General features: G+C 43.5%; 1 protein-coding gene across 6 annotated transcripts in view; it reads right to left on the bottom strand.

Annotated features, from left to right (window-relative positions):
• The window catches only part of PDE1C (phosphodiesterase 1C), a 1,119,495-nt gene that overhangs the window by 182,669 nt on the left and 914,854 nt on the right, over positions 1-21,972 (bottom strand). For all 6 annotated transcript variants that reach the window (XM_077491703.1, XM_077491702.1, XM_077491705.1 and 3 more), the window contains one exon: positions 12,279-12,379. In XM_077491703.1, the coding sequence (XP_077347829.1) occupies positions 12,279-12,379 (101 nt within the window). The remainder of the gene's footprint in view (positions 1-12,278; positions 12,380-21,972) is intronic.

Genomic DNA, 21,972 nt, shown 5'->3' with positions numbered 1-21,972 from the left:
CCCAATCACTTTTTCACACAGGGCCATGATGGTTTGGATTTTTTTTCACCTTTAATAATAAACACCTTCATTTACAAATTGCATTTTGTGTTTACTTGTGTTGTCCTTGACTATTGTTTAAATTGGTTTGATGTTCCGAAACACTTAAGTGTGACAAACATGCAAAGGAACAGGAAATGAGGAAGGGGGCAAACACTTTTTCACACCACTGTATAAACAAAATGCTCTCTTTTCTAGCTTAACCAGTATTTTAAACCAAAAAAGTGTCCCTGTCGATAAAAAAATTCTCGCTATCATTTTTCCAGCATATAATGACACTGACATTTTTTTTTTCCTTTAGAAAGTATAGCAAACCACACAAAAAATTATTTATAAATATTTTTTTAAATGCAGCTCTTAAACGTTTAAATAGTAAAAAATAGAAATTAAATATAAAAAAATAGCAGCAAAATAATAGCTAACGAGCGAAGGGGAGGAGAGTTACTACGAGGTAAATAGCTAAAAGGTTAAATAGTACTTTTATCCTTCAAAGGTTGCTTTACCTGACATATTACTACATTGTAATACTTATTGCCACTGTTCTGTGAGTATCAGTTTACATAGGAGCAGAAAGATATGCTTCTGTGTAGTGATGGCCGAACGGTTCGCCCGGCGGTCGTTTTGTGGCGAATTTTGGCTGCTCGCGATTCGCCCGATCGGCGGACTATTGCCGCCGTTCGCCTGGCGGACTTCCGTGTTTTCTGTGAAAAAGAACTTTGACCTATGATGACCCATCCATCATGGGGTACAGGACAGCCAATTGAGACATTACAGCACATGGACACTTGGACATTCCCCCTAACTTATAAATACACCCGATCCGGCGGGGTACACAAAAGTTCACAAAAGTTCTTTTCAGGACTGGTAAAGGTGTATAGGTGTTAGGCTGCTGCAACAATCAGTAGCACAGCAAACCTATATACACCTGAGTGTCTTTTGTCAGTTTAGAGAAAGGGACAGGACGGTGTGTGCTGCAGGGAGAGTCAGTTTAATCATTAGCTGTTACTATCAGGTCCACAAAAGTGCTATTCCAGTAACCAGTTATTGTTCCAGCAGCCTCTGTTTTGTCAGTTTATATAGGGACAGGCAGGAAGCAGTGTGTGAGGCAGTGAGGGTCAGTTTAATCAGTAGCTGTTACTATCAGGTCCACAAAAGTGCTATTCCAGTAACCAGTTATTGTTCCAGCAGCCTCTGTTTTGTCAGTTTATATAGGGACAGGCAGGAAGCAGTGTGTGAGGCAGTGAGGGTCAGTAGCTGTTACTATATTAGGTCCACAAAGGTTCTTTTCAGGACTGGTATCAGTGGTATGGTAATAGGCTTGTACACGTATAATATTCTTTCTTCCAAATATAGAAAGAATATTATACTTGACTGCTGCCCTTCTGCTGCAGTCTGCTAATCAGTCACAACCTACTTGTTCCACAAAGGTCCTTATAAGGACTGGTAAGGTATAGGGTACTACAGTACATAGGGTTGAGTGAGGTACAGTCTGCCATTCTATAAGGACTGGTATAGGTCCACAATACATAGGGTTGAGGTGCACTACTGCTGACCGCTGCCCTATACTGCAGCAGTCCTTCATCGGTATAGGGACTGACGTACAGTCTGCTAATCACTCACACACAACCTACTTGTTCCACAAAGGTCCTTATAAGGACTGGTAACCTGGTGTAGCTTGCTACAGTACATAGGGTTGAGTGAGGTACAGTCTGCTATTCTATAAGGACTGGTATAGGTCCACAATACATAGGGTTGAGGTGCACTACTGCTGACTGCTGCCCTATACTGCAGCAGTCCTTCATCAGTATAGGGACTGAGAGTTTTGTCACACGGTCATTTAAAAAATGACAGGCAGAGGAAGAGGCAGGCCCTTCCGCAGGGGTGGTAGGGGTAGGGCAGGAGCAACAGGCTTGAGCCAAAGTGGGAAGTTGCAGAAGGTGCGTTCAATTACTTTAAAGGACGCACCAGACTTGGTTGAGTGGCTCACTCAGCCTTACTCTTCTGCACCCTCCTCATCCTCTCGATCTGCACCCTCTTCTTCACTCTGCTATGTGCACCCCCAAAGACACTACCACCAACAACACCACCACCACCACATACCTTCCGCTTGAGTCACAGGAATTATTTTCCGATCCATATCAAGACATTTCTGATGCGCAGCCACTCTTGGTATTGGATCAGGAAGAGGTGGTAGCAACAAGCGCCACTCAGCAGTCTGACAGTACCCAGATCAGCCCAAGGAGGAGGTTGGTCCCTGGTGTTGCTGCCTACTCCGAGATCTCTACTTATAGCGGTGGGGAAGGTGACGTCGATGATGACATGTCTAGTGATGTCACGTGGGTGCCCACAAGAGAGGAAGAGGAGGGGAGTTCAGAGGGAGATATGGACCAGCAGATAGGGAGAAGAAGCAGGCGGAACATAGATTGCACAGGAGGGACAAAGCAGACTGCTAATGTATCAGGAGCAAGGCATCAACCATGTACGGTCACATCTGGCGCTCTCACGATGCCGGCACATGGCTCCGCAGTGTGGGCTTTTTTTAACGTGTCCGCTGCTGACAATAGCTTTGCCATCTGCAATCTTTGCAGTCAACGCATTAGTCGCGGTAAGCCCAACACTCACCTAGGGACGACCGCCTTAAGAAGGAACATGAGCAGCCATCACCGAGCCCAGTGGGTGCAACGGAACACACAAAGCCACACTCAGGCTCTCACCGTCCAGCCTCATCTTCTACTTCTCCTTCTCCTCTCTCCTCACAATTGTCCTCCACTCCACCTTCCATCACGCCAAGCTCAAGTTTTTCTGCAAAAAGGCAGGCTTCTGTGGGCCTAATGTTCGAGCGTAAAAAAATGATGACGCCGGATAACCCTCTTGCCCAACGGTTGACGGCTGGCTTGTCAGAACTGATAGCCCGCCAACTATTGCCATATAAACTGGTGGACTCGTAGGCCTTTCGTAAATTTGTGGCCATTGGAACACCACAATGGAAGGTCCCAGGAAGGAAGTATTTCTCACAGAAGGGCATCCCAGAGCTATATGGCCATGTTCAGCGGCAAGTGAATGTATCTCTGGCACACAGTGTCGGTTCCAAGATACATCTGACCACAGACACGTGGTCTAGCAAACACGGGCAGGGAAGGTATATCACTTTTACTGCCCACTAGGTGAACCTTCTGACGGCCGTCAAGCATGTAACCCATGGCACCCGTGTAGATTTGGTTTTACCGCCACGGATTGCATGCAGGCCTGGATCTTCTTCTCCTCCTCCTCCTCCTCCTCCTCCTCCTCCTCCTCCTCCTACTCCATTCTCCTCCTCGGCTGACTCCTCCTTTTCCGCTGCTAGCATCTCTTCCGCTGCGCCGCCCAAGCTCCCCAGAACCTATTCGACATGCCAGGTGAGACGTTGCAATGCCGTGCTGCTGTTGTGCCTGGAAGCCAAGAGCCACACTGGCCCGGCACTCCTTTCAGCTTTGCTTTCACAGGCAGATCAGTGGCTAAAACTGCTCAATTTGACAGTTGGTAAAGTGGTGTGTGACAACGGTGCCAATCTGCTTTGCGCATTGAAACAGGGCAAAATCACGCACGTGCCATGCATGGCACATGTCTTAAACTTGGTCATGCAGCGATTCGTTGTCAAATACCCTGGGGTCCAGGACATCTTGTGGCAGGCAAGGAAAATCTCGGCCCATTTCAGAAGATCTTACACGGCCATGGCTCGCTTTGCTGACATTCAGCGGCGACACAATCTGCCAGTCAGACGTCTTATTTGCGATTGCCCGACGCGATGGAACTCAACCTTCTATATGCTTGATAGGCTGCTCCAGCAGAAACGTGAAGTTAACGTCTACCTGTATGAACTCTGCAGCAGAACAGGTTCTAGGGAGCTGGGTTTTTTTTCACTGCGCCAGTGGCTGCTTATGCGCGACGCATGCAGACTTCTGCGGCCATTTGAGGAGATCACCAAACTGGTCAGTCGCAGCCATGGCGCCATCAGTGACATGGTACCTTATGCCTTCTTTATGGAGCGTGCATTGCGTCGTGTCATTGATCAAGCTGTGGAGGAGCAGGAGTGGGAAGATGAGGAAGTCGCAATGCTGGATGAATTCCCAGGGGGGGCTACTCTATCTGAGACAAGTCAACAACAGGAGTCTGAAGAGGAGTCAGAGGAGGATGGTGCTGGGGCGGATAAGGAGGAGCAAGAAGAGCATGCTTTAAACCTTTCTGGGAGCCCTGTTGTTGTGCGTGGATGGGGAGAGGAGAATGAAGAGGACAACGTTATCCTGGATGATGAGCAGGAGCCAGGCCACCACACCGCTTCCAGTTTAGTGCAAATGGGGGCCTTCATGCTCCAGTGTTTTAATAGGGACCCCCGTATAAAAAGCATAAGGGTCAAGGACCAGTACTGGGTGGCAACGTACACAAAATGGCGGAAATGCTACCGCCGTCACAGAGGGCTGTCAGAATGGAGCACTTCCAGGCCTTGCTTCGAGAAATGCTGCATTCTGCTTTTGCGTGCGCTGGCAGAGGAGCAATTCCCACTCCCAGAGAAGGAGTTGCGGGTACCAATCCAACAGCGCCTGCAAGAAGAGGCCGGTTTGAAGATGTGTTGGTGACTTCGGATATGAGTTAATTCTTTCAGCCGACCCATCGACAGGTGTCATCCGGATCCAGCATCAGGGAACGCCTAGACCGTCAGGTGTCCGACTACATCGGGTTGACGGCCGATGTGGACGCTCTGAGGAGTGATGAACCCCTGGACTACTGGGTGGGCAGGCTTGACCTCTGGCCAGAGCTTGCCCAATTTGCAATCGAACTGTTGGCTTTCCCCTCGTCCAGTGTCCTGTCCGAAAGGACGTTCAGCACAGCAGGGGGGATCGTGACCTATAAGCGTACTTGCCTAGCTCACTACAGTGTTAACTACCTCACATTTCTAAAAAGGAATGAGGCATGGATCTCGGAGGAATTCAACACATGTGTCCAGTAGACCATGTATATGTCTATAAACAATTTTTTTAATCGCGCACACAGACCTTCTTTCTTCATTTGGCTCACTTCCTTGTCCAAAAAAAGCACACCGTACTATATGCCCGTACCCTCCTCTTTGAAGAGGTTGATCGGTGTCATTTCTACTGGAACTGCTTATTATGAGGGGCTCCCACCATCCCTGTGCCGTGTTGACTTCCTCCTGGGGCTGCTTATTATGAGGGGCTCCCACCATCCCTGTGCTGTGCTGACTTCCTCCTGCGGCGGCTTATTATGAGGGGCTCTCACCATCCCTGTGCTATGCTTATTATGAGGGGCTCCCACCATCCCTGTGCTGTGCTGACTTCCTCCTGGGGATGCTTATTATGAGGGGCTCCCACCATCCCTGTGCTGTGCTGACTTCCTCCTGGGGCTGTACCTCTGCTGTGCATATTATGAGGGGCTCCCACCATCCCTGTGCTATGCTCATTATGAGGGGCTCCCACCATCCCTGTGCTATGCTGACTTCCTCCTGGGGCTGCTTACGGTGCAGGTGTCAGTGCTGTATATCACGGTGCTGATGTCAGTGCTCTCTATCATGGTGCTGGTGTCAGATCACTCTATCACGGTGCAGGTGTCATTGCTTTATGTCACGCTGCTGATGTCAGTGCTCTCTATCACGGTGCTGGTGTTAGTGCTTTATGTCATGCTGCTGATGTCAGTGCTCTCTATCACGGTGCTGGTGTCAGATGACTCTATCACGGTGCAGGTGTCATTGCTGTATGTCACGCTGCTGGTGATCATCTCCTGCACCCTCTTCTTTGCCTACCCTGGTCCCTGACCTTCCCTCTCCTCCTTGCCTTCATGGGTTCCACAGTCCTGAATTGTCACAACAATTTCCCATATAAAAAAAGAATGCTTGTAGTTGTCGATCCCAGATTCACCTCATGCATGTGTTATGTCATTGGCCATGTGGTGGGACTATGTTTGCACAGCTAGTAATTATTTTGTGGCTGCAAATTTGACCTGTAGGTTTGCAAAGTTCGCCTCCCATTGAAGTCAATGGAGCCCGCCGCGAACGTTCCGGTTCGCGAACTATCGGCCGCATTCGCGGTCCCCATTCGCGAAACGTCCCTTCGGAAGTTCAGCCATCACTACTTCTGTGTAAGAGGAGAGGAGGGGTTAAGTGTACCACAAATGACCAAAGTATTTAGCATGCCCAATGTCCACAACTGGCCAAATTCCTGTTGACTGATTCACTACTTTACTTTGTGAAGGAAGTATAGGATTTGACATGATTAAAGTTGTTGTAAAGGTATATATGTTTATTAAAACAATCAACATGTTATACAGTACTTACTTGCTCTATGCAATGGTTTTGCACAGAGCGGCCCTGAACCTCCACTTCAGTAGTCCCGCGCCAGTGCTTTCCTCCTCTCTGAGTGCTCCCATAGCAAGCTGCTTTCTATGGGAGCACTCATGCCAATGAGTCCCACTACTGCCTCTGTGCCTGTTAGAGAGATGGAGAGAGAGCAGCACAGGATATAAATCAGGTAAGTATTTGCCTAACCCACTTAAGCTCTGGAAGGTTTTACCCCCTTCATGACCAGAGCATTTTTTGCTATTCAACACTGCACTATTTTAATTGGCAATGATCATGCAATACTGTATGCAGATGAAAGTTTAAAAAAAAAATAAAAAATTCACACATATAGAGCTTTCTTTTGGTGGTATTTGATCAGCTTTGTTTTTTATTTTTTGCAATATAAATGGGAAAAAAAGACAAAAAAATTGGAAAAAAACCACAACAATATTTTCTACTTTCTGTCTTAAACATATCCAATAAAATCAAGTTTAGTTGGTAAAATATCACAAAATATGTATTATTTAGTCTGTAGGAAAGTTATAGCATCCACAAAATATAAAAAAAAAATATATATATTTGAAAATGTTATCAATCCTTCCCTGAGACCCTTAACATTTCAGGACAGTGCAAATTGGAAGTTATAGGAATTTAGTAAGAGACATGGCAAATTTTTAAATTTTATAATTTTTTTAAAAAATGTTTTGGAAAATGAAGAAATTAAATCAAAACATTTTTTTCACAATTTCCAGCGCAGTACAGGGTCATGATATGACTGGTGATCAGGGACACTGGTTAAAAAAAATAAAAAATAAATAAAACAAGTTTTAAATATATAATGTTAATTTTTTTTTTTACTTTTTTTCTAAATACTTCCATCAGAGTAGTTGAGTAATGCATTACCATAGGAACATTGTACTACTCTAGGTGGTAATCAAGGATTTTTTTTTTTTTTTTTAATCACAGCTTACTATCAAAGAAAGCAAAGCTGTTGAATCATATCCATTCAAAACAGCTTTATTGACATTGTGATCATGTGATTGCATAGCGATCACGGGGCCCCGAGTATCAGGATCCACATTCAGCTGTGTCTGGGTACATCACTTTGCCTGGAAATAGTTCATAATGTAGAGCCAAAAAATGCAGTTTTTTGGAGCATCCAAGTTGCAGTTGTCCCATACACAGTTTCTCCCATCCTGGCCGTAAACCTCTGCAGCTATTTCAGAATTACCATTGGCCGTTTGATTGCTTCTTTGGCTAATGTCCTCCTTACCCAGTCTCTGAGTTTTGCTGTATAGTCTGCTCTAGGCAGAATGAAGGTTGTGCCATATTCTTTGCATTTCTTAATAAAGTATTTAATCTTGATATGATGTTTGTTTTGATAGTTCCTTGGTCTAATGATATGATATCTGAAGATATATCTAGGGGGGTTTCATGCGAAGGGGATATATTCAATCTAGAGTTTGCAATTTTAAAATTCAAATCATTTAAAGAGGAAGTAAACTCTCCCACTCTGATGCTTCTTTTCATTTAGTCCATTATAATAAGTAATTATCAGCCACTGTAATCCTGCCCAAATCGCATATTACTTACTGTTTTAAACTTGACTTTAAAAAACTTGTTCCAGGGGTTAGGCAGCGCCATCTTATTGTTTTCTGAGTCCACAGTGGAGTGTATTTCCGCCCTTACATTCAGCACTTCCTGTACTTTTAACCAAGCCTCCTTCTCAATCCAAAGTTTCTATGGCAACCCTCCTTCCCTGTTCATAGCTTACTTGTTTATTTCATAGTATTTACTTGTGCCGATGTCTAATGTTTGCCTTTGTCAGACTTATCAGCTTCAGCTGATAAGACTGCAGTAATGGACAAGTTTAGACTGTATGTGAGGTCACATGGTATGTAGGAGGAAGCTCTGCGTGATTAGCAGCCTCCTGGGAGTTCAGTGGTGTGCCGTAGGAAGTCCTGATAACAGATAGATAAGCACATAGAGAGTGTGCCGTAAATCAGGGGACATCTGGGCATGCTCAGTGACTTCATTCTATAGAACAAAAAGGATTACAACAATACTAAGCAAGTAAGGAGATTTCTACAAGCAGTGTTCATTAGGGTTTTTTATGCTGATTTACATGGGACAAAGTTGTGGGGGAGGGTTTACAACCACTTTTTTTTTTTACAGAACGATGAAAAGAAAATAAATAATGCAAAATCACATAAAATTTAATTTGGAGATTTCCAAAGCATCTTCCAAATATTTCATCCCTCAGGTGGCCAATGGAACCTTTAGGGATGGCACCGCACAGACATGACCAGAGCACTTAAAGAGGAAGTAAACCCTTACAAACCACTTTGACCTACAGGTAAGCCTAGATTAAGGCTTACCTGTAGGTCCAAGAAATATCTCCTAAACCTATATGGTTTAGGAGATATTTGCCCGAAAACGGGCACCGCTGTCTACGGCGCATGCGCCGTAGACAGCGGCGCGCAGGCGCACTAAACGCGGCAGTTCCAAGAATGGAGCTGCCGCATTTGTCGACTCCCGTGCGCATGCGCGGGAGTGACGTCATCGCGGCTTTGCCGAATGACAGCGGCGGAGCTGCGAGACGCCACTCCCGTGCGCATGCGCGGGAGTGACGTCATCGCGGCTTCGCCGCTGTCATTCGGCGGAGCTGCGAGACGCCACAAGCAAGATGGATGCGGCGGACTACAGGGGACAGCGGTGACTTCGCTGGCTCCTGTGTCAGGTAAGTGACACATAATGGGCTACTATGCGATGCATAGTAGTCCATTATGCTTTACCTTTGCAGGGAAAAAAAGAGGAAGTAAACTCATCACGGTTTACTTCCTCTTTAAGTCAGCCCACAGGATGTAAAAACAGAGGAAAAGGCAGAGGGGATAATTGTGAGGTAAGTATGCATCTCAGGAAGGTGGGAGAATTTAGCTGGGGGGGGGGGGGGGGGAATAAGTGAGCTCTGTTTTTTGTTAAGGGGAAGGTATCCTTTCAAGCCAATCCCATTCACATGTACAGTATGGTTGAAAAAACTCAACAGTCTTGTTGATTGGGCATAACTTTTTAAAAATGAATAGAAGCATTTTATTATGTAAAACAACAATTACAAAACATAATAAGCTGAACAACATGTCCATTCATTTTGATTGATTAAGTTAACAATCTTATATATCATGTCTATTCATTTAAAGTTAGTTATCCATTTATTGAACATTTGCATTGTTCATATTGATAATGTAATCCGCAGGAGCACAGTGCTATTACTCAGTTTAATTATATGGTTTCAACGGAAGAAAGAGGATTGTGTGATTATCTGAGATAAAGTCACATTAACCAAATTCCTGGAAAACTACATAACAATATGCTGATAAACCAGGGTTCCTTTGTGCTATTCACTATTTAACTTGCATAAAAGATCCTATATAGAAACTGTATTACAGCTATCATATTCTTAAGCCTTCTAGAATGCTCTTATATGAACTGATCTTTTGTAGGTGATTGTCAATCTTTTCTTGCTGTTACTGGAAATAGACACATCAATAAAATGTTAGGGTACTAAAGAGGGCTTGTGTACAAGAGACCTTAAAGCTGACCTTGCACTAAAAGTAAAAATCCACTTATAACATCATGCACTATGAAAGGGTGGTCATAGTTGAGCTCTCTTGATGAGGACTCCTGACAGCCCTTTAGTTGGATTAACCCCCACTGGAAGGTTACAGGGATAGGGGTGGGGTAGAATGGTGGAGGATTTCTTCTAAAAGAAGAATCAGCACAAGGGACATACTGTAGTGGCAGGTGCTCACAATTTTTTGGGAGGTGCAAACAAACTGAAAAATATCGCCCCCCCCCCCATTAATTGCAGCCTCACTGTGCCCAGCAAATGCAGCCACTTGTGCCCATCAAACTCAGCCACTGTGCCCATCAAACTCAGCCACTGTGCCCATCAAACTTAGCCACTGTGCCCATCAAACTTAGCCACTGTGCCCATCAAACTCAGCCACTGTGCCCATCAAACTCAGCCACTTGTGCCCATCATATGCAGTCACTGTGCTCACTGATTCCGCCCCCCCCCCCACTCGCAGCTCTCTCAGCACCCCAACCCCCCCCCCCCCCCCGCATGCACGGCTCTGGCAGCACCAACCCCCCTGCATGCACGGCTCTGGCACCACAAACCCCCCATCTCTCCGTGGCTCTGGTAGCATCCCCTGACACTTACTGCCAGGCAGCAGCTCCGTGCACCAGAGAGGCGGCGACCTCCTCTCCAGCGTGTGTCTCCTCCGCTCCTCTTCCTAAGCGCCAGGCATTCAAAAAGGTGGCCTGGCGCTTTGGCCAATCAGGAAACAGGTCTGACGCCCTGCTTCCTGATTGGGGGGGGAGGAAGGTTAGTGTGAAAATAGCGAAAATATATTTGCTGGCATCACACAATAGGGTGGGATCAGGCAGCACTCTCAGTGCCCCAAGCCGACCCTATTTTGAAGCCTATTAGAGCCTCTGGCTCTAATCAGGTGCTTCATAAAGTACCAACCCCTCGCGCCCCCGCCATAGGAATCCTTGCATCCGGCGCCCTGAAAGGGCCCAGGGGCAGGGAAGTGGGGGCGGCGCCCGTGCGCCCACAGTGCACGAGCCGCCACTGGGGGCATATCATACTAACTTTAACTTATGTCCCTTTTGCTGATTTTTATTTTTTTTATTTTAGCTAAACTTAGGCTTTAATAGGAGGACATCATTCATGTGGGACTTAGCATGATATAGCAATACAACCCTGATCACTATACAAATGTTTTGGGGCCTGTGTCAATGACATTGGCTTTATATCAGTTTGACATGCTTCTGAGGTAATTTAGAATTCAATGACAGGTGTAATTGACCTGCAGTTGACCTGCCATTTACACATTGATGCACATTGCGTTATGCCAGCTCATTCAATTGGTTGGGCTGTCTGGTGCACTGAATCACAAAAGAAAACCCAAATGCAGTATTTTTAGCAAATGCAGTATGCAACAGCATATGGTAGTGTGTTACAGTGGGGTTGATTTACTAAAACTGTAGAGTGCAAAATCTGGTGCAGCTGTTCATAGAAACCAATCGGCTTCCAGGTTGTATTGCCAAATCTTAAATGAACATGTTGAAGTTAGAAGCTTATTGGCTATTGCCAGTTTCAATAAATCTCCCCCAGTGCTTTGCATTGTTCTGAATCACAGGTGCAATTCATGGCATTTCCGCACACCAATGCACATAGCATACGTTGCCATGTGTTTTGACCACATTCATATTATTGGAATGCAACAGTGTGAACTTGGTATTTTTTTTGTTTAAATGCATGCAGAATAAGTATGTGAAATTGGTACCAGCCTCTTGCAGTCTACTGTATAGCAGAGGTCAGAAAATGGGAAGCAGCACGTGGTGCCAATTAGGTGTGCTGCAATGTCATAGTGCGCTAGCATTATCATAGGAGAAGAGTAACAGAGATGAACTCGACAGTGTGCTGCTTCTACTTTCACTGTTCATTCACAGGGCGGGAAGCTGTAACTAAAAGTGAAACCTCAGCAAGGAAAGAGCTGGTTCCTTCCTGTGCCAGACAGGGCCATGCACATTTTAGAGCTGGTTGAACAGAAGCACAAATCATTTGCTCTCCTATATGTATTTTATCTTCGTATTTATCTGTTTTCCTAGAATATACAGGTAGCTTTAAATAAACCCATATATAAGTATGACAAATTGTCAATCTACATATACTTTTACATTGCAAATACACAGTAGGCCAAATTCTCCTCTTCTCCATAGTTGTACATAGTGAGAGGCAGTTTTTGATTATTTATATGGCATATTTAAAAATGTGTGAATCCCTACGTTTTTATGCTATGAAGAACACCAGTAAGAGAAACACTTTTTTCAATTATTGTATTACCTTGTTTGGATGTGAAAGTTGTTTGTTGTGCCCGTGTGTTCGTAATCGTGAACCGCAGCAGCGAAAATCATAGCAAAAATTTCCAGTTCTGTTAGCCAGTGCTAGAGAAATGAAAGAGTGGCGGAATTATTCATCAAGGAACTCCATTACTTAACCCTCTGTTGTGTTTTAGGAATGAAAATCACATTTTAAATCTAATGTATAGTAAGGTATAGAAAATAGCACAAACGACTTAAAGTGATTGTAAAGTCTTGTTTAAAAAATAAATAAGATAACAAATATGTTATACTTACCTCCTCTGTGCAGTTGGTTTTGCACAGAGCAGCCCAAATCCTTATTTTCTCAGGTCACACTTTGCTGCTCCTGGCCCCTCCCTCCTATAGAGTGCCCCAGCAGCCAGCAGATTTCTATGGGGCCACTCGAGCCAAGTCAGAGTTCCATACATCCATTCAGATATGGAGCCCAGACCTGGCCCGCCCCCTTTATCCCCTGATTGGCTGACTGACTTTGACAGCTGCTGGAGCCAATAGCACCACTGCTGTGTCTCAGCCAATCAGCAGTGGTGTCCTGGATGGCTTAGACATTTGTGGACATCACTGGAGAGAGAAGGGGCTCAGGTAAGTAATTAGGGGGGTGCTGGGGGGGGGTGCTATGCATAGAGGGTTTTTTATCTTAATGCATAAAATGCATTAAGATAAAAAAAACTTCTGCCTTTACAATTTCTTTAAGCCCTTGTACACATGGTCGGACATTCTGACAACCAAATCCGTTGGATTTTGTCAGACGGATTTTGTCCGAAACTGTTGCATACACACGGACAAAGTTGTCGGAAAATCCGATTGTACATAATGTGATGACGTTATTTCATTACGACGGGACTACGTTCAGGCTAGTAGCCAATAGCTTTGGTCTAGGAATTTGATCTGAGCATGCGTGGCACTTTGTCCGTCGGAGTAGGCTACACATGATCGGAGTATGTCCGATCGGAGCATTTTGTCTGAAAATTTTATAGACAAGTTGGAAAACTTGGTCAGTCAGATATTCCGACGGAAACAGTCCAATGGAGACCACACACAGTCGGATTATGCGACAATACGGTCCGATCGGACACATTCCGTCGGTATCTCCGAACGTGTGTACAAGGGCTAAGAAGTGCTACAAAACACACACACACAAAAAACTATATCAGTTGATCTAAATGTAATAAACACACTTGCTTTTATTTTAATTAAATAAGCGATCATGATATTTATTTCATAGTCTGTCAATTGCTTTAACAGAAAAGTCTTTGTCTTCCTCCCTCTTGTAAAACTAATTTTTATTACCTGGTGATCCTGTAAGTATCAACAAAAAAATACCAATTTCTTGCGCTCAAGAGATGTGCAGTGGCAAAAGACAATCCACAATCTTCAGCTGATCCAATAATTGCACTGGTTTTGCTGTCCCCTGCGGGTCAGGGAAACCCAGAGGAAGTAATGAAAAAACAAGGAACAAAGGGCGCACCAACCTGGCGCATTACCTTTTGTGATAGATTTATTTGTAAAAAAAAGACAGATATATTCTCACAAACAACATCAGCAATGAGGCACATCAAAGTCCACAATGTACATGAAGCTACCCGGTCACCTAGACAAGTCCCAAGTGTAAAGCCCCATACACATTATCAGTTTTTCTGCTGAGTTTTTCCTTCAGATTTACCAAAACCATATAATATGAGGTCAAACCAGAGGAGTTTCCAATTGTATGCAATCAGGCAGGCCCTTGTACTACATGGTTTTGGTAAACCTGATGGAAAAACTCAGCAGAAAAACTGATAGTGTGTATGGGGCATAAGAAGACCTTCCAAAAGTCTGATGTGCTGTGGGATCCCCCCTCGAAACGCACCAACTTTTGGAAGGTCTTCAAAGGTTTGGATCTTGTGTAGGTGACCAGGTCACTTCAAGTACATTGCAAACTTTGATTTGCCTTATTGCTGATTCATTTGTGAGTATATGTCTGTCTTTTTATAAAAATAAAGCTATCCTGAAGGTAATGTGCTAGGTTGGTGTGCCCTCTGTTTCTTGTTTTTGTGATACTTGCAATATTTGATGACTTTCCATTTACTTTAACAGGGTGGCAATTCTGTTCATTCTGTAGTGAAATCACTGCAGCATTGTCACTATGTAGACAGAGTAGTTTAACCACTTACACATGTATACTGCGGCAGGGTGGCTGTATTGCGTCAAACGATGTACCTGTACATCATTTCATGCAATAGATACTGTGGGCACCCACGATCTCTGCACAGAGAGGCAGAATGGGGATGTGCCTATGTAAACTAGTCAGATCCCCGATCTGACAGGGGACAACATGGAGATCAGCTGTTCCTAGTGATCAGGAACAGCGATCTCTATGTTGTCCCAGTGAGCCCAGCCCCCACACAGAACACACCCAAGGAACACAGTGAACCCCTTCCTTGCCATTGTCATTTATACATTGATCAGTACTTTTTGTTTTAGTATTGTAATAGTTTTTATTTAGTTTTTATTTTATATATCAATAATGTCGCTGGTGCCCAAAAAGTGCCACTTGGGGTCAGATTTGTCTGCCGCAATGTCGCAGTCCCACTAAAAATCACAGATCACCGCCATTACAAATAAAAACATTCAAATAAAATTAAGTCCCCTATCCCCTATTTTGTAGACACTAACTTTTACGCAAAGCAATTAATATACAGTAAAACCTTGGATTGCAAGCATAATTTGTTCCAGAAACATGTTTGTAATCCAAAGCAAGTACAGTATCTCACAAAAGTGAGTACACCCCTCACATTTTTGTAAATATTTTATTATATGTTTTCATGTGACAACACTGAAGAAATTACACTTTGCTACAATGTAAATTAGTGAGTGTACAGCTTGTATAACAGTGTAAATGAACTGTCCCTTCAAAATTACTCAACACACAGCCATTCATCTCTAAACCGCTGGTAACAAAAGTGAGTACACCCCTGAGTGAAAATGTCTAAATTGGGCCCAGAGCTTCATAGTTTGCCACTGGAGTCCTCTTCCACTCCTTCATGAAGACATTACAGAGCTGGTGGATGTTAGATACATTGTGCTCCTCCACCTTCCGTTTGAGGAGGCCCCACAGATGCTCAATAGGGTTTAGATCTGGAGAAATCCTTGGCCAGTCTGGAGAAATGCTTGGCCAGTCTATCACCTTTACCCTCAGCTTCTTTAGCAAGGCAGTGGTCATCTTGGAGGTGTGTTTGGGGTCGTTATGATGTTGGAATACTGCCCTGTGGCCCAGTCTCTGAGGAGACGGGCTCATGCTTTGTTTCAGTATGTCAGACAGTACATGTTGGCATTCATGGTTCCCTCAATGAACTGTAGCTCCCCAGTGCCAGCAGAACTCATGCAGCCTCAGACCATGACATTCCCACCACAATGCTTGACTGTAGGCAAAACACACTTGTCTTTGTACTCCTCACCTGGTTGCTGCCACACACGCCTGACACCATCTGAACCAAATAAGTTTACCTTGGTCTCATCAGACCACAGAGCATGGTTCTAGTAATCCATGTTCTTAGTCTGCTTGTCTTCAGCAAACTATTTGCAGGCTTTCTTGTGCTTCATCTTTAGAAGAAGCTTCCTTCTGGGATGACAGTGTGGAGTATGGTCTGAGCACTGACAGGCTGACCCCCCAACCCCTTAAACCCCTGCAGCAATGCTGGCAGCACTCATGCATCTATTTTCCAAAGACAACCTCTGGATATGAGCTGAGCACATGCACTCAACTTCTTTGGTCGACCATGGCGAGGCCTGTTCTGAGTGGAACCTGTCCTGTTAAACCACTGCATGGTCTTGGTCACAGTGCTGCAACTCAGGTTCAGGGTTCTCACAATCTTCTTATAGCCTAGGCCATCTTTATGTAGAGCAACAATTATTTTTTCAGATCCTCAGAGAGTTCTTTGCCTTGAAATGCCATGTTTAACTTCCAGTGACCAGTATGAGAGATCAAGAGCAATAACACCAAATTTAACACACCTGCTCCTCATTCACACCTGACACCTTGTAACACTAACGAGTCACATGACACCGAGGAGGGAAAATGTCTAACTGAGCACAGTTTAGACATTTTTCACTTAGGGGTGTACTCACTTTTTTGCCAGTCGTTTAGACATTAATGGCTGTGTGTTGAGTTATTTTGAGGGGACAGCAAATGTACACTGTTATACAAGCTACCATATTTATCGGCATATAACACGCACTTTTTTCCCCTTAAAATCGGGGGAAAATCATGGGTGCGTGTTATACGCCGATCCCCCCGCCGATCTGTCGATCTGCGCTCTGTGGAGCGCCGCCGACATTTACCGAGCTGAGCCGAGTGAACTGTGTACTCGGCTCCGCTCTCAGTCCCGCCTCCTAGCCTTTACGTCCTGCCATTGGCCCGGTGTTGTGTCCATCACAGGAGCCAGGACAAGGGGCGGGACGGGGGCGTTACTGCGAGCAGAGACGAGTAGCCGAGTACCCTCGGCTCGGTCTATGTCGGCGGCGGGAGGAGCCGAAGATCTCGACGGCGGTGGCGGGTGGAGCCGAAGATCTCGGCCAGCGGCGGGAGGAGCCGAAGATGGCGGCGGCGGTAAATTTAAAACTAACCATACTGCAATTTTGTGGAAGGCTGCAGGGGGACAGTGTAGGGCTGCAGGGGAACAGTGTAGGGCTGCAGGGGGACAGTGGAAGGCTACATTGATGGGCATTTAAAATGTAAGGTTTTTTCCTTAAACTTGCCTCCTTAAACTTCCCTCCTAAACTTGGGGTGCGTGTTATACTCCGGCGCGTGTTATACGCCGATAAATACGGTATACACTCACTATTTTACATTAGCAAAGTGTCATTTCTTCAGTGTTGTCACAAGAAAATATATAATAACATATTTACAAAAATGTGAGGGGTGTACTCACTTTTGTGAGATACTCTATATCAAAGCGAATTTTCCTATAAGAAATAATGGTCATGCCAATGATTCGTTCCACAACCATTTATTCATAGGGCTTTCAGTTTATAGTCCATATAAAAAGATTATAACAATGTGACCAGGTTGTGTAACCATAAAATGTCCATCCCCAAGGGGTTTAAAAGCAAAATCCAACAGGAACCACAGAGAATAAAAGAGAAGCGCCGCGCCTCTGAGTGTAGCAATATGGTTACATTTAACCACTTCCCGTCCATCATATGACGTCCACAGGCATCATTCAGATATCCTTTTTTTTCAGCCGGCGATTCTGTGCACCATAAGAATGATTATAGCGGCAGTTCCGCTGCTTGATCATTCTTACAAGTGACGGGAGGGGACATCCCCCCCCCCCCCTCCCGCCGCCATCCGGTGCTTCTCCGGGCTCTCCCGTGCCATCGGAGACCCGGAGAAAGAATCGTCTAACTAGCAGTTAGAGGCAATAAATCACCCAAGCAGAGACATTAACACCAACCAGTTTTTAACCCCTCACTACTCTACCCAAAATTTAATTAAAAAAAATATGTGACAAAAAAAATTAGCTGTCATTTTTGCTGGATAGCTCGGTGGGCATGCAAATGTGGAGTATATGTAATGCATGTGAAATAAAAAAACAAGTAATAAATCATCCACTGAATACTGTAAATACAAGCATCAGTCGCATTCCATTACCAGGATACAATCATTTTATTTTCACTAAGGATTTAGAAAACAGGTAAACCCAACCACAGTAGTAAAAAAGTAAGGGGAAATACATCTTCATATTCAAAAATGATTGTCAAAGGAAAGGTTTTGTTTTATAATTGGATTTCAAGGTGTGCATAAGGAAAAAAAACAAGAACCTAAGGGAGTGTTTTTTTGTTTTGTTTTTTTTGTGTTTTTTTTTTTTTTTTTACTATTAACATTCCAGTCAGTTAAGTTGCCAATAAGCTTTTTGTTCTCATAAGCCAACAATATTTTTCATGTAGCAAAAAAAGTTGCTATCAAGTTGGGTACAACACATGTATTGCACAGCCCTACATTCGAATGTTTTGATTACATATGCATCTAGTACATATATATTTTACTTGAAATTCTGCCCAACACTTTCTTCTGGATCAAATAGCAGGAGCATAGAAGCAGTGATATATTTATCCTGTACAAAGATAGATGTTATAATCATTCAGTCAAATTTTCCATCTTGAACTGACATTGATTGGCAAGGAAATTGCTTTCATCTCATACACATGACTCTTATATCTTTTAGCCTAACCTGTCCCAGTATTGGCATGTCCCCAAGGTTATAGTTAAATCAATTCTGTTTTTAAATTTAAATTGGTAACAGACCAGACCTGACTAGCTTGTAAGGTTAAGTGGTGGAGTATTTGTGTTGTACTGCGGCATGCCATAGAGGCATTATGCTGACACTAACTGAGGTTTATTTACTAAAGGAATAGAGGATTTTCACATAATAAATTGGGTGAATATTCCCTTCAAATATCATGTGAAGGGCACATTTGTTTTTACTTATTGTATCTGCACTTGATTGAACAATTAAAGTAAATGTTTACACAATTTACCATATTTATCGGCGTATAACGTATAATTTATTGCGCAATTTTTGGGCTCTGGGCGGCTTTCAGCCACCTTCGGCCCTTCACCACGGCTTTCGGCCATACTCGGAGGTTTACGCCCACCTTCGGCCCTTCTCGGTGGCCGAAAGCCGCCAAGAAGGGGCGAGAGCGGCCGAAAGCCATGGTGAAGGGCCGAAGCCAAGGCGGCCGAAAGCCACCGAGAACTTCCGGGCGCCGCCGAGATACACAGGACATCTCAGCGGCGCCATTTTTAAAAACAAAAGCTGAGGGACTCACTGAGGGAACAACGATGCACAAGGCTGCAATGACGGACAGGCTGCAATGACAAGGCTGCATGACAAGGCTGCAATGACGGACAGGCTGCATGACAAGGGTGCAAATGACACTGACAAGGCTTCAGATGGACACTGATAAGGCTGCATTGATGGGCATTTAAATGTAAGGTTTTTTTTCCTTAAAATTCCCTCCTAAACTTGGGGTGCGTGTTATACGCCGATAAATACGCTAGTAAATCAGCCCAAAAATGTTATCATCAGTATATCATCAGAATATTGTTCTGGTTGAAACCATAACTGCATAATGAACAATTAATCATGAAATCGCTGTATGTAAACACATGTCACATAAATTAGGAATTTGCAAAATGCTTGTTTACACTGTTTTTATTTCACAGATTATATATTTAAGAACACCCTTAAAAGCATTTACAAGTAATTTTTGCAGATATGACATTTGGGTTCACTGGCATTTCAGGATGTTTAATTAATTAGAGCTGACTTCTGAGTTTAGTATTTTAACAGCCTGGAATCTGTCAACTTAATTAAAATAGTGACACTGTATATTTTATAAAACCTAGTCTAGTCTTCAAGTTTAATAAGCTTTTTGTATATTTAGAAAATTGTTACTTGTGTTTTTAGTTTTCTTACTAGAAAGCTAACAATCATCTTGTCACATCTTGTAAAAAAATCTGGAGAGCCACTTGTACTAATTGGTGTTTGCTCTGAATAGGCACACTACTCAGAGAACAATGCTGGTATTAGTATTGCTAAATGCAAAGTGACACACTTTGGGCATCACAAATTTTAAATGTAACTGCTGGTACCTGACCACAAATTCCATTATTATACAAAATCATTGAATTCAGTTCCCCTGAATTTGAAAGGGAACATAATCGTAAATCAACCACTTCTTCCTACAGTCACCATTGATGCTTCCTGTAGGTTTCATGGGATGTACAAGAACTAAGACCATTTTGTCAAGTCTTTAAAGGAGCCAATTCTCCCAGGATACACTGCCCATTTATAAATTCTAACTCAGATTTTTTTTTGTCCCCACCCACTCCTTTATACAGTAAGCAAGCATGGTGATGTAAGTTGCAAGCTCTTGTATAGAAACCTTCCAAATTTTACTAGTGTATCAAATACAGAAGGTACTATAAGCTGCTTCTTACTCATAAATCTCCCATTTACTCCTGCACAAGATTCTGAAGATCACAATGTTTTTTCGTTTTTGTTTTTTTTTCATAAAAAGTAATAAAAGCAGTAATTTACTATTGTAAGGGACAGTGCTATTACCTGAGATTTAGAGCTGTTGAGCTTCACTTTTTATTGTGCAGTCAATGGTCAATGATTAATGAGCTCCCATGTTCAGTGGGAAAGTCTAGAACTAACAAATGCTCTTGTTTATGTGACTTTTGGGGTGAGGGTATTTACTAACACAGAGCAATGACAGCATTTCATTTGCCAATCAAAATGATTCGTAGCCTCCCTGGCGGTATTCCCGAGTCTGGTTCGGGGTGAGATTTAATTACCATAAGCGGTATTCCCGAGCCAGATTCGGGACCGCATCGCTGGATCCATGGAGGGGGTTACTTACCTTGTCCCCTGGATCCAGGGATGTCTCCCCGCTGTGATCAGGAAGCCACCGTGTCTCGCTTGATCTGTGACAGCGCAGAGCTCCGTTCCCTGTGAGCGTTGCGATGCACGGGGACGAAGTTCGGCGCCAAATTCAAAAAGTAAAAAACACAGTATAGATACAGTATACTGTAATCTTACAGATTACAGCACTGTATCAAATAATTGCACATCCCCTTTGTCCCTAGTGGTTTGTCCAGTGTCCTGCATGCAGTTTTATATTATACTGTTCTTTATGCCAGCAAACTGGAAATTGTCCATAGCAACCAAAACATTTCAGTTTACATCAAAAGTGGTTATAGACCAGCTAGAAAACAGAGATAATAAATTAGAATCGCTCGCAGAATTGAACGATAGTAATTTGTGAGGAAATTCGTCATCAAACACTAAAAGCAATGACAGCGACAATTCTGCAACTCAGCATATTTCAGTGTTTTTGATTTGATTACATTATTGAATATGATTATTATTAATATTTGTTATAATTATTTATAGTTATTTATTTTAAAATATATATATATATATATATATATATATATATATATATATATATATAAATAAAATATTATATTTTATGATTTCAGATTTCAAATTTTATCATACCCGGGATGTCTATTATGCCGCGTACACACGAGCGGATTGTATGGCGTACTTAGTCCGTCATACAATCCGACGGACAATCCGGCGTACTTTCCACTGAACGGACTTGACCACACACGGATACACAAACAGTCCGTCGAAAGCTTGCGCGATGACGTGTACAGCACGTACGACGGGACTAGAAATAGGAAGTCCAAGACACAGCAAAGCACCCTTCCACCGTGTAAATCCTTTCTGGGCATGCGCCATTCTTAGTCCGTCGAACTAGCATACTGACGACCGTATTGTCCGCTGAAACCAAAGTACAACGGACAGATTTTTGGAAAAACCGAAAATCTTAGTACTCCGGACTGCATGCTGAAAAAGTCCGCTGAAGCCCACACACGAGCGGATTGTCCGCTGAAATGTGTTTCAACGGACTAAGTACGTCAAACAGTTCGACCGTGTGTACGCGGCATTAGACTCTTGTTTTGTTGGATTTAAGTGAATTATTTCTAAGAATTACAGGCCTACAATATAAAACGCCAAATTTCCATGCAAAATAATGGTGCCGCTTTCTGCACCTAAAATCTAAAAAAATTAACCTTCCTGGCGGTATGATTAACAACCCCT

The sequence above is a fragment of the Lithobates pipiens genome, unplaced genomic scaffold, assembly GCF_037356315.1.
Source record: "Lithobates pipiens isolate NorthernLeopardFrog02 unplaced genomic scaffold, aLitPip1_a1.2 Scaffold_19, whole genome shotgun sequence".
In the NCBI taxonomy this organism is placed as follows: Eukaryota; Metazoa; Chordata; class Amphibia; order Anura; family Ranidae; genus Lithobates; species Lithobates pipiens.
The sequence above is the reverse complement of the archived record's forward strand: the minus strand, read 5'-3'. Positions and strand labels throughout refer to the sequence as shown.